General features: G+C 49.6%; 1 protein-coding gene and 1 long non-coding RNA gene across 7 annotated transcripts in view; one reads left to right on the top strand and one right to left on the bottom strand.

Annotated features, from left to right (window-relative positions):
• LOC105740370 overlaps window positions 1–2012 on the top strand; it is a 31189-nt gene extending 29177 nt beyond the window's left edge. The window contains exons 4-5 of the long non-coding RNA XR_001116396.2: window positions 659–713; window positions 1001–2012. This is a non-coding gene — a long non-coding RNA (uncharacterized LOC105740370). The remainder of the gene's footprint in view (window positions 1–658; window positions 714–1000) is intronic.
• Window positions 1409–12616, bottom strand: SIGLEC7 (sialic acid binding Ig like lectin 7). 6 transcript variants are annotated; one of them, XM_003269835.4, is made up of 7 exons: window positions 12119–12616; window positions 10249–10527; window positions 9973–10020; window positions 8809–9075; window positions 8092–8188; window positions 7625–7721; window positions 1409–1872 (listed from the first exon to the last, which is right to left on the bottom strand). In XM_003269835.4, exons 1-7 carry the CDS (start codon window positions 12552–12554, stop codon window positions 1690–1692), a joined length of 1407 nt encoding a protein of 468 aa, XP_003269883.1. In that variant the 5' UTR covers window positions 12555–12616; the 3' UTR covers window positions 1409–1689. The 6 variants fall into 6 exon arrangements, 5 of the variants coding, with proteins under 5 accessions (XP_003269883.1, XP_012365309.1, XP_003269884.1 ...); XM_012509855.2 differs by having other exon boundaries at window positions 8092–8178; window positions 8817–9075; window positions 12119–12588; XM_003269836.3 differs by lacking the exon at window positions 10249–10527.
• Window positions 12617–13105: the final 489 nt, after the last annotated feature.

Genomic DNA, 13105 nt, shown 5'->3' with positions numbered 1-13105 from the left:
TCAAGGCTTCAGTGCTAACCCACAGAAGAGGTGGGATTCAAGCCCGGGCAGGCCAAACCCACAGCCTGTGCCCTCAACTGTTCCCCTCAGCTCCCTCCAAGATGAGGAATTAGAAAGATGCAGGGATGGGACGGGATTTTTTCATAGCTCCATGACCATGACAAATCTCTACTCCCCACAAATTTCACCAAGCTCCTGGTTTGATTCTTGGGCCTCTAATAACAAAATATGAACAGGCTGCTCTCCCTGCCCCCAGGAGTAATAATAACTAACCTAATTTCCAGAGTTGATGGCACGTCTTATGGCATAACAGTGTGAAATAAATTATTATTATTATTAACTCCGTCATTGTTGTTACCGCTGGTAATTGCACCAACAATGTCAACTCCTTCCTCAGCTTCACCCGGCCTCTTTCCCCCACACAATGGCATCTTCCTCCTGTGCCCTTGGAAATCTTTAAAAGTATGAGGATGTTGAGGACTCTCGGGGCACAGGTGAAGCCCCCAGACCATCTCCTCCACCTCCTAGGGTCCCACGTGGGGAGGTCTTGGGCTTGGACTTGGTGGGAAGTTGGGCCCCTTCACCTCTCTCTACCCAGGACTCTCCCGTGTTTCTTATGGACCTGAGATGTGACTTCGTCCCTGATTTCTCCCCGTAGGGCAAATCAGGCTCCATGTCCTCAGACCCGAGGACAAGACCAGAGGGGCAAGCAGGTGAGGAGAAGGTGATGGAGACGGGCTGGGGTCTCCATAGGGCCTGTGAGGCTGGAAAGGGTCCAAGGTCTCTCTGGAGGGGACCAGCAAGAGAGGGACCCAGTCCAGTCACACCAAGGTCCAGAGATGGGGGCTCCTGGGGGAGGTCTGCAGACCCAACCAGGGCCCTGGGGATGAAATCATGGGCAGCATGGCCATTGGAGGCTCTATCTGCTGATCAGAGCTATGCAGGCTGGGGCGGGCCTTGCGCAGAGCTGGGCTGTAATTTCAGGCGCCTCCTTTCTCAGCTCCGGCGTGTCCAGGTTCTCAGATTCCTTCACCAGAGGCCATGGAGTCAACAGAGATGCTGTGAACTTATGGCTAAGGGGTGCCAATCAGTGGTTGCTTCACTCAGTGCCAGGTGAGAGAAGAGACCTCAGAATCAGGAAGGGATTAAATTCCAGCCCTGCCCTGAGTACCTGAGCGACCTGAACGCAGCCCCAGTGAGGCTCCCGCACCTCGATGCACCGTGGAACCATCAAGTCAGCATGATTAGCACATCTGTCAGCTCAAATTTTTTTTTTGGTGACAACATTTAAACTCCTCTCTTTTAGCTATTGTGAATTATTCAATACATTACTCTATCATTTGAAACAACACAGATGAACTTAGAGGATGTTATGTTGAGTGAGATAAGCCAGGCACAGAGAGACAAACACGTTACAATCTCCCTATATTCGGAATCTAAAGTAGTCATCCTCAGAGAAGTAGAGAGGAGAATGATGGGTACCAGAGGCCGGGTCGGGGAGCGTGGACCGATTGGATGGGGAAAGGGAGAGTTTGGTCATCAGGCACGCATTTTCAGTTAGACAAGAGGAATAAGTTCTGATGTCTTGTTGCACAGCATTGAGGGCTGCTAATTCTACTGGAATCAGCCTCAGACTCCTTTGCTGGAGGGGTCGTGACCCCTCAAACAAGCCTGAGCCTCTGCATTTTCTTACTTGGGGATCTTGATCTCTGAGTACTCATTGTTGGTGGCCTCTTGTCCTGATAGGTCCTGAGGCTCCACCTTATGAAAGCTGACGGATGCATACTGGATCTCTCCTTCCTCCCCTGAGGAGGGGGCAGCCAGGCCATGGTGTCGGGGGTTGTCGTCTGCCCAGGACTCAATCATGGTACCCTGAATGGAGAGAGAGAAGGGAGTCAGAGCAGAGCAGTGGAAATAGGATAAGGCGGGGAGAGTCACAAGTTGTTTGATTGATTGGCTGGTTTGGGTATGTTGCTCTGTATAGAATTAAACTTCATGAGTTCCTGCCTCTATCCCACGTTCATTTTATAGAAATCTTCATTTATACTTTCCTGCAATATTTAACACTTAATGAGCACCTTGTTTGGTGTTTCTTAATCTTATTAACTTCCCACAACAACTCCATGAAGAAAGTAGCGTACCCAAACTCCCTGTTATGCCGGGACCCAATCCAGTCCCTTCCTTCTGACCCCAAAGCGTGGAGTCCTGCTGAGGCCCTCTGTGTGTGAGGCCCTGAGCCGGGTGCTGGATGGACTGTGGTGGACACAGTAGGTATTGGTCCTGACCTCCTGAAGCTCACTTTTTAATTGAGAGAAGTTGGCAAAAATGACTGTCAAACAAATGAATATCTATGTGTGAATTATAAGATGGACAGGAAGAGGCTAAGAGAGAGAATTACAGGGCCTTGATCTGGATGGGGCATCTGCTCTTAGGAAGCTCACAGTTTGGTGGTGTGGGGAGGACAAGTCAGTCAAAGAAATTATATCCCTCTGATAAGAAGTATAAATGCTCCCCAAAATGTCCATACCCTAATCCCCTGAAACCTGTGAATCTGTTACTTTACATTGCTAAAGGGACTTTACAGATGGAGCTAGGTTAAGGATATTGAGATGGGGAGGTTATACTGGATTATTTGGGTGGGCCCAGTGGAATCACAGGAGTCCTTACAAGTGAAAGGAGGAGGGCATAGAAAGATTGGAAGATGCCAGGCTACTTGCCTTGCAAACAGAGGAAGGGACTTGAGCCAAGGAATGCAGGTGCCTCTAGAAGCCAGAAAGGGTGAGAAATTGCATCCTCCCCTGGAGCCTCCAGAAGGAACCAGCCCTGCCTGCCAATGCCTTGATTTTAGCCCAGTGACGCCCATTTTGGGGTTGTGACCTTCAGAACTTTAATCCATGTGTGTTGTTTGAAGCCAGGAAATGCATGGTAATTTGTCACAGCAGCCACAGAAAACTAACAGACTCACACAGCAGAGGGTGACAGAGGCTGCCTGGGAGGGTCCTCCTTCATCGCAGCCCTTCCCTGCTGCTCCCCTGCACAGAAGATGCTCCATGGAACTGTCAGTGATTTTGCTTGCCAGATTCTCTTTTGATTACTCAAATTAATATTCACACACATACCACGTCTCAGCACTGCTACTATCAAGGTCACTGTGACTACCACTTGGCTGAGTCTAAATGTCCACCTTGCAGTCTTCTCCTTCCTGGACTTTTCAGCAGCAGAGGACCCAGCTGCTCACCTTCCCTACACAGAAGCCCTTCTTGACTCAACTATAGGACATCATGCTTTTCTGGGTCCACCTCACCTTCTTGGCAACCTTTTTGCCAATTGCTTCAGGTCTCCCTGACCTTAAATATCAGAGCAGACCCAGGTTCTTTTCTTCTTTACCTTTGCCTTGTGATCTCATCCACTGTGTTGGCTCCATGCCATCAATAAGCTGATGACTCCCAAATCTATACCCCCAGCCCACTCCTCTCTCCTGACTATAGTCTTTGATCCAGTGGTATAATTCAAACCCCTGCGTTCTTGTCCAAAGACACACAAAACTCAACCTATTCAATCTGAACTCCTCCTTTTGTTTCCTAAATCCATTTCTTCTGCAATCTTCTCAGCCTCAATGATTGGCTGATTGGCACCTCCATTCTTCCCACCGCTCCGGGCAAAAATCTGGAAGTAATTCTTGCTCCCTTTCTGTGGCTCACATTCTAATTCCAATTCATTAACAAATCCCAGTAGGTTCCACTGCAGAATTCATCTGGGAGACAGTCGTGTCCACCACTGCTGCTATCTTGGTTCCAGCCAACACCACCTTCTTCCTGGGATGTTCACCAGCCTCCTCTCTACCTCCTGTGCTCTGCCCTTCCTCTGCCACACACACGGTCTGTTCTGCACACAGTGGCCAGAGGAATCCCATTAAAACGAACGTTGATCATGTTCTTCTGGTCTACAGCCATACCACCCTGAACGTGCCCAATCTTGTCTGATCATGTCCTTCTGCTCAAAACTCTCCAAATGCTCACAGTAGCCTGTGCAATCAGACACGATTCACACATAGGCTCAACTCCTCCAAAGTCATTTCCTGCTCTTGGTCCTGCCTCCCTCTGTCTAATCACACAGATGTCCCATGGCTCCTCTCCTCTCCTCTTCCTGTGCCTGAGCCTCACTTTGCTCCTCCCTCTGCCTGGAAGGCTCTTCAATCACACAATAAATGTCAGATCTGAGCCTCCTTCTGTTCCTACTGAAACTATTCCCAAATACGGAAGAAGATTGACTCTTCCCTAACTCATTCTATAAGGCCAGTATCATCCTGATACCAAAATCTGGCAAAGACACAACAAAAGAAGAAAACTTCAGGCCAATATCCTTGATGAACATTGATGCAAAAATCCTCAACAAAATACTTGCAAACTGAATCCATCAGCACATCAAAAGGCTAATCCACCATGATCAAGTCGGCTTCATGTTGGTTCAACATACACAAATCAATAAATGTGATTCACCACACAAACAGAACTAAAGACAAAAACAGATGATTATCTCAATAGATGCAGAAAAGGCTTTTGATAAAATTCAACATCGCTTCATGTTAAAAACTCTCAGTAAACTAGGTATTGAAGGAACATATCTCAAAATAGTAAGAGCTATCTATGGCGAACCCACAGCCAAGATCATATGGAATATGGAAAAGCTGAAAGCATTCCCCTTGAAAGCCAGCACAAAACAAGGATGCCCTCTCTCACCACTCCTATTTAACATAGTATTGGAAATTCTGGCCAGAGCAATCAGGCAAGAGAAAAAAATAAAGAGCATCCAAATAGGAAGAAAGGAATTTATCCCTCTTTGCAGATGCATGATTCTATATCTAGAAAATCTCGTAGTCCCAGCCCAAAAGCTTCTTAAATGATAAATAACTTCAGCAAAGCTTCAGGATACAAAATCAATATAGAAAAATCACTAGAATTTCTATACACCAGGAACTACCAAGCCAAGAGTCACATTAGGAACACAATCCCATTCACAACTGCCACAAAAAGAATACAATTTTTAGAAATACAGCTAACCAGGGAGGTGAAAGAACTCTACAATGAGAATTACAAAACACTGCTCAAAGAAATCAAAGGTGACACAAATGGAAAAACATACTATGCTCATGGATAAGAAGAATCAAAATCATTAAAATGGCCATACTGCCCAAAGAAATTTATACATTCAATGCTATTTCTATCAAACTACCAATGAGATTCTTCACAGAACTAGAAAAAACAATTTTAAAATTCATATGAAACCAAAAAAGTGCCCAAATAGCCAGGGCAATCCTAAGCAAAAAGAAAAGCTGGAGGCATCACGTTACCCAAATTTAAACTATATTACAAGGCTACGGTAACCAAAACAGCATGGTACTGGTACAAAAACAGACATATAGACCAATGGAAAAGAATAGAGAGCCCAGAAATAAAGCCACACACCTACAACAATTTGATCTTCAACAAAGCTGACAAAAACAAGCCATGGGGAAGGGACTCCTGATTCAATAAATGGTGCTTGGATAACTGTCTAGCCACATGCAGAAGATTGAGTGGGACTGCTTCCTTATACCACATATAAAAATCAACTCAAGATGGGTTAAAAACTTAAATGTAAAACCCAAAACTATAAAAACTCTGGAGGACAATGTAGGCAATACCATTCTGGACAAACAGGCAAAGATTTCATGACAAAGATGCCAAAGCAATCACAACAAAAGCAAAAATTGACAAATGGGATCTAATTAAACTTAAGAGCTCCTGCACAGCAAAAGAAACCATCAACAGAGTAAACAACCTACAGAATGGGAGAAAATACTTGCAAGCTATGCATTAGGCAAAGGTCTAATATCCAGCATCTATAAGGAACTTAAACAAATTTACAAGAGAAAAACAACCCCATTAAAAAGTGAGCAAAGGACATGAACAGACATTTTTGGCCAACAGACATATGAGAAAAAGCTCATTATCGCTGATCACTAGAGAAACGCAAATCAGAACCACAATGAAATAGCATCTCACACCAGTCAGAATGGCTATTTTTAAAAAGTAAAAAAAATCACAGAGGCTGGCAAGGCTGCAGAGAAAAGGGAACACTTATACTGTTGGTAGGAGTGTAAATTAGTTCAACCATTGTGGAAAGCAGTATGGTAATTTCCTAAAGAGCTAAAAGCACTAAAAGCAGAACTATCATTTGACATAGCAATCACATTACTGGTTATATACTCAGAGTAATAAAAATCATTCTACCATAAAGACACATACAAGCAAATGTTCATTGTAGTACTATTCACAATAGCAAATACATGAAATTAACCTAAATGCCCATCAATGACAGAATGGATAAAGAAAATATGGTACATATACACCATGGAATACTCTGCAGCCATAAAAAGAATGAGATTATGTCCTTTGTGGGAACATGGATGGAGCTGGAGGCCATTATCCTTAGCAAATGAACACAGGAACAGAAAACCAAATACTGCATGTTCTCACTTATAAGTGAGAGCTAAATGATGAGAACTCATGAACACAAAGAAGAAAACAACAGACACTGCGGCCCACTTGAAGGTGGAGGGTGGGAGGAGAGAGAGGAACAGAAAAAAATAACTATGGGGTACGAGGCTTAGTACCTGGGTGACAAAATAATCTGTACCACAAACCCCTCTGACCAGAGTTTATGTATGTAACAAACCTGCACATGTACCCCCAAACCTAAAATAAGAGTTTTTTTTAAAAACTGTCACAATTACTGAGATTTTTGGCACCTTCTTAAATTTTGCATGCTAGGCCAGGGCCTCACTCATCTCACGCTAATTCCAGCCCTACTAGACAGGTAGATGTTTAAGAGATGAGAATGTGCCGGGCTGCAGTTATGAAGTTTGGGCTTTTTCTCTAGGTTAGGGCTTGTCAAACTAGAGCCCTTGGGACAAATTCTACCCACTGCTTGTTTTTATAAATAAAGTTTTATTGGCACACAGCCAGCTACTCATTTACACATGGTCTACAGCTGATTTCCTGCTACATCAGTAGAGTTGAGGAGCTGCAATGAGACTGTGTAGGCCAGAAAGCCAAAAATATTTCCTATCTGGCCTTTCCAGGTAGTATTTTCTGGCTTCTGCTCTAGACAGTGTTGGGGGTGGGAACAGCTGTCCAGATGCAAAGAAACTGATCAGTGATGGCTTCTGAACGATTCCTCCCATCAGGGCAGGGGACACAAGAGGCAGGGAGGTGAGGAAGTCCAAGACAGAGATCCTCAGGCCTCAGCATTGAGAGGGTTTAGGATTGGTGGGGGTGGGAGCAATGCTAGCCATTCTTAGGGAGGAAAAATGGACAAGATTTGGTGAATGTGGAGCTATAGAGAAGAAAGGGAGGACAGAGAGGAGATAACTCCTCCTCCATGCCTGGCCTGAGAGAAAGTAGGTAGGAGGGACTGTCATGCAGTCAGCAAGATGGGGAATCCTGCAGGAGAAGCTGGATGGTGGGAAGGAGGATGAGGTGAGGAGATAATTTTGGCCATGATGAGGAGAGCAATCCTGGAGGCCATCCTGTGGGAGGTGTCCAAGCTGGATGCTGGGTGTGGAGATGACCATATCACTCACCTGAGAGGCCGAGCCCCTGATGGCGTTTGCATCCTCCATGCCTGTATCCCCCACGCCCGCTGCTGGCCTTGCTGATTTCTTCCTGTAGGACCTCACTCTGAGTGAAGAGACCAGAGAGCCTTTCAGTGTCGTCAGATCGGGGTGCAGTGGGCAGACCAACCCCTGCCCTGTATTTCCTATTGGGGCGCTGGAGGGGTAACTGAGATGGGACGGGGGTGGTCCAGTCCCAGAGACCCCAGTGTTAAAAACAGAGGCTCCTGCCTCCTGGATGGTGGGGCCCAAGGTTCACCACAGATGTGGAGCCCCACAGACAAGGGCGCTCTTGAAATTCTTGCCGTGTACCCGTGAGCTCATTCTTGCCCCAAGCTCTTGACCCATGCAGGCCCTTCCAGCTCTGGCTTCAGGGATCCTGCTCCCAGACCGCCCTCCCCCCGGACTCTCCCTCCCTCCCTAGGGTCAGTGCTCACACAATGAAGATGACACAGAAGGACAGGAAGACCAGGGCTGTGGCTCCAGCTCCCCCGACCGCCCCCAGCGTCACTCCTGATACAGGCCTCATTTTGCCTGGGGATGGATTGGAATTGTTTTGGGGATCCGACTCCAAGAACTGGGTCTCTTCTCCTCCCACTTCCTGTAGGGCCCCTGCTTGGGTACCCTAATCCCCCTTCCCAGAAACAAAGGGCAAGAATGGGAGGGAGGAGGAAGGGACAACTCCCGACGTCACTGAGGCATGAAAGTGGTGAGCGCAGCCTGCCTGTATTTGAAATTTTGATTTGTATTCACTGTCAAATTATTTTGCAATAATTTTTAGTTTTTAATAAAGATAATCACATCCAATATTATTTCACTTGCTTGCTGAGTTGTTTTTTGTTTTTTAGTTGTGTGCCCAAAAGTGAGTGCCTTGCTTGTGTCACCCTAGTCCAGGCACTGGAAAGCAAGGCGCTTGTCTCCCCAAACACACCTGTCCAGCCCCAGCTCCTCCCCTCCAAGACCCACTCCTCCCCTCTTCCTGCCTTATACCCCTTTCCTGGCAGGAAGAGGACAGCAGTGCCCTGGGTTGCGGGGAAGTTCCAGGCCTCACGGCTGAGCACAGACCAGAGCTGAGCTCCCCCTTGAAGCTCAGGGGCAGTGGGTGGCCCATGAGGGTGGGGCAGGTGTGTTCTCCAGCCCCTCCCTTTACCCACCTGTGTACTCGTGTTGCAGGGAGAGGTTCAGGGAAAAGTGCTGGGAGCCCAGAGAGTTCCGAGCTCGGCAGGTGAATTCCCCTTCATCCCCCAGGTGCACTCGCAGCTCCAGTACCAGAGGGTTTGAGGGCTGTGAGGGGTACAGGGTCAGGCTCCTCCAGGTCCAGCTCAGCCTGGCAGGGGGATTGCTGTCAACAGCACAGACCAAGCGCAGAGACTGGCCCTCTAGGACTGAAAGAGATGAGCTGTTCCCCAGAGCTGTGGATGCTGTAGAGAAAAAGTTGGAGGGTCAAAGAGACAAAGTGATTGAAACAGGGAGGAAGGATACAGAATGAGACTGGGGAATGGAACAGACAGTGATGTAGGCTGGTGCAGGGACATACTTATGTCCACCGCTCACTGTTGGGAATGTAAACTTGCCCACCTTTAATTGAGAACAACTTCACCATATCTTTCAAAATCAGAAAGAACATATGACACTGGTAAATTTTGCTTTTAGGAATTTATCCTATACACTTAGATATTCCTTGTGGGAGTAGATACAACTTTCTTCATTGCAGTGTTCGTGCCGTAGGATAAAATTAGTGCCATGATCTTCCATTAGGAGATGCCAAAAAATCAGAGACTATTCAGACAGTGGAATCACATACATCCCTAGAACAGGGTGCAAACAGTCTCACTACTGACATCAAACCACCTCTGAGATCCTCCAGGTGCACAAACCAAGGCTCAGGGCAGCCTGGACAGACCCTGGTTGATTCTGGGGATGCATTTTGCTGTGAATTTTAAATTTTTGCCCACATGATTATAGCATGTATCCAAAAGAACCTAGCTCAAAACTGTTGGGTAAAATAAAAAGACGAGTTAGGTGGCCTCTTCAGGAGATGAAAGATAAGAGGCCCAAAGCCTGCTCCTGCTATGTGTATTTCCCCCCATCCTTGCTGCGGGGTTGAGGAGGGTGTGTGTGCAGGAGTCTGAGGGGAGTGGGGGGAAGAGGACAGGTGCTCAGGTGGCCACAGAGGCTAAGGATGAGGAGGGGGCCTGGGTTCAACTACAAGGGAGTCTCATATCACCAGGATATGAGTCCAGGATGAGGAGGGACCTGGCCCTGCCCTGAGCTGAAGGCCCCGCTCCCCCAGCCCCAGGGAGGGGGCTCCATCCTACCTGTGCCTTCTCCTTGGAAGACAGTCACAGTCAAGTTCTGAGGAGGGTCTGGGACAGAAAGACATGGAGACCCGCATCACTGTGAGGGCTGCGGACACTGGCCCTGTCTCCCCAGGAGCTGCATAAATGGGGAAGGTGGAGCCAGTGTCCTCCTGACCCCACAACCAGCCCAGATTCTGGGACCCAGCACCAGTGTCGAGCCCTGACCCCATCCTCTGCCCTCATGGTCACGCCCCCCCCCCATCAGGGACCAGGGCGTCCTGGCTCAGCACTCACAGGACACATTGAGTCGGATGGTCCTGTTCGTGGTCACACCGGCCCCAGGCAAGGTCACCTGACAGGTGAGGCTGGTGCCGTGGTCCTGGGGCTGTGGGATGAGGGTGAGCACTGAGGAGCGGGTGGTGGAGGGGTGCAGGGGGGACAGGGAGGTCCCCATCCAGGAGATCATAGGAGGCGTCCCCTGCTCACAGGCCCAGGGCACAGAGCAGGTCAGATTCTGGAAGCAGCCAGACTCCAGGGTACCGGGGATGACGATGTTGGGCCTGTGGGTCAAGGCTGGTGAAGAGAGGGGCACTCAGGATCAGGACAGAGGATTCATGGTACAGCCCTGGGGAAAGCTTAGGCTCTGGTTCAGCTGCTGCCCTGAGCCCAAGTCGCTTCACCCTCAGCCCTCTTCCAGGGCAGGGGCCCTATCCCAGCTTTTCCCTGCCACCCCCATGACCTTTCCCTGTGGTGTCTCCTGGAGCCCGTGCCTTATCTGTCACATTCACAGAGAGCTGCTTCGTTTTGTAATTCCATCTTATCCGTCCTCTCTCCACCTGGAAGTAGTAGTTCCCCAAATCCCCCTTCCTGGCATCTCTGATGCTCAGGGAGCAGTTGATGGTCTTCAGGTCCCCAAGGAGGTGGAATCAGCCCTGTGTCTCCTGGACTTTTCCATTTGGGATGTTTGTGACCACTGGATTATTCCATTGTATATTGATCCCTTTCTTGAACCAGCATCCATGGACAGGGCTAGAGTCAGTTCAGTTGTAACAGGGTTAAAGGACACTACAGGGCACAGAGACACACAAGCCCTCCTGCACCGTCGCCGACTCCGGCACCTCCAGCCTGTATCTTGACAGCGGGGCCTGGGACGCTGTGGGGAAATGAGGCTCAGCCCAGCCCCGACTGTCCCTCTCTTCGTTTGCCCACAAGAGAGGCAACAGCATCTCTGGGACAGAGGGTTCCTGGGCTCCCTGTGTGAGCAGAGAAAGGGGAGGGAGAGGAGGGGCAGGGCTGTGGGACCCACAGGGGGCTGGAGAGGAGCTGGAGACCTCAACCCAGCACAGAAGAGAAACTGCAAACCCATATGCTATAGGAACTGGTTCCCTCTGCACAGAGTGAAGGGAACCCTAAAGCTCAGAGACCTTAGAGACCCACCCAGGAAGGAGCAGAGACCGTGTCCCACCTCCTACCTCTGGGCTTCCCTGGAGCACTAGGGCCTGCACCAGACATGTGGGTCCTGCCCTCCATGTCTCTGGACCATCATGGAGTTCCCTCCTGTCTTTTCAGCATCTGAATGTGGATTTCTGAGGACCTTGGGGCATGAGAGATGGAGGGGCCGTGTGCTGAGTCCCCCTGCCCAGGCTCAGGTGTCTCTGCTGCCCTTGCTTTGCACCAGAAAGTGGTTCCTCCCTGGCCTGGCCTGAGAGAGTCACAGGGTTGTGTAGACCTAAAGCACTCAACTGGGTAGGACTTAACCCCCGAGGACGTTTGACAATGTGTGGAGATAATTGTTATTGTCTCACTGCATGGGTGGAGCGGGTGCTTCTGGCGTCTGGTGGGGAGAGGCCTGGGGTGCTGCTAAACCCCTGCCATGCCCAGGACAGGCCCCAAAACAAGGAGTCATATGGCCCCACATGCCACAATGCCAGTGTCAGAGCAGGATGAGGATGTCAGGCCTGTGGGTCAGGGCTGGTGAGGGGAGGGGCTTGCAGGATCAGGAGGGGCATCCAAGGTGCGGTCCTGGGGAAGCTCAGGCTCTGGTCCAGCTCCTCCTCTGAGTCCATCACCCCCGGCCCCCTCCCAGGACATGTGTCCCGTCTCAGCCGTGCCCTAAAGCCCTCATCACATTTGCCTTTGGCCTCTCATAGAGCCCATGCCTTACCTGTCACATGCACAGAGAGCTGGTGATATTTATAATTCCATTTTATCTTTCCTCTCTCCATACGATAGAAGTATGTCCCCGCATCACTCATTCTGGCATCTCTGATGCTCAGGGTGCAATTCTTGGTCTGTGGGTCCCCAAGGAGGTGGAATCGGTCCCGAGTTTCTTCCCGCACTGCCCGAGCTCGGTTGTTTGTGGCCACTGGAGTCTTCCAGCTTATATCATCCCCTGCCCGGAACCAGTAGCCATGAACTGGGTCAGAGTCAGTCTGGCTGTCCACTGGGTAGGAGAATGAGCAGCGCACATGGACACACAGGCCCTCCTGCACCGTCACAGAACTCTGCATCATCAGCGGGTAATTCTTCTGGTTACTCTTCTGTCCTTCCACCCTCTCCCTCCCCCAGAGCAGGGGCAGCAGCAGCAGCAGCAGCAGCATATCTGGGGTTGGAGGTGCCAGGGCCGCCAGAGAACGTCTGTTCCTCAGGGTTCTTCTCTCAGGAACTGAGGGCTTAAGACTTAGATGAGGCCCCACAGGAAGTCGGTGGTGAGATCACAACAGTGACCTCCTTAGAAGAGGAACTTCACACACAGACACTGTCAGGGCTGGGTCAGCCCTGGGAGATCCACCATCCACCACCCTACGTTCACTCCTGGGTCCCTGAGGCCAGAGCGGGAGACAGACTCACCCAGATTCCCACCTCATGCAGGGCCCACCCCACCTCCTGCCTCCCTCTCAATGCCTTCCCCTTAGGTGATATTTTCTGCAGGGTGAAAATAAGTCCCATCTGCCCAGACCCCTGAGTCACAGGCTGTGGATGTCTGTGTAACTCAGAGGTGGGACTCGGGGCCATGAGAGACAGGGGTGCAGGCGGGGTGAGCAGGCAGCCTCTCATCCCCCCACCAGCAGGCACGAGGTGGGCACCCCCTTTCTGCACAATGAGGTCAACACAGCAGAGCCAGACACTGTCCCCAAGGAGTCACTGTGCA

This window comes from Nomascus leucogenys, chromosome 10, assembly GCF_006542625.1.
Source record: "Nomascus leucogenys isolate Asia chromosome 10, Asia_NLE_v1, whole genome shotgun sequence".
NCBI lineage: Eukaryota > Metazoa > Chordata > Mammalia > Primates > Hylobatidae > Nomascus > Nomascus leucogenys.
The sequence above is the reverse complement of the archived record's forward strand: the minus strand, read 5'-3'. Positions and strand labels throughout refer to the sequence as shown.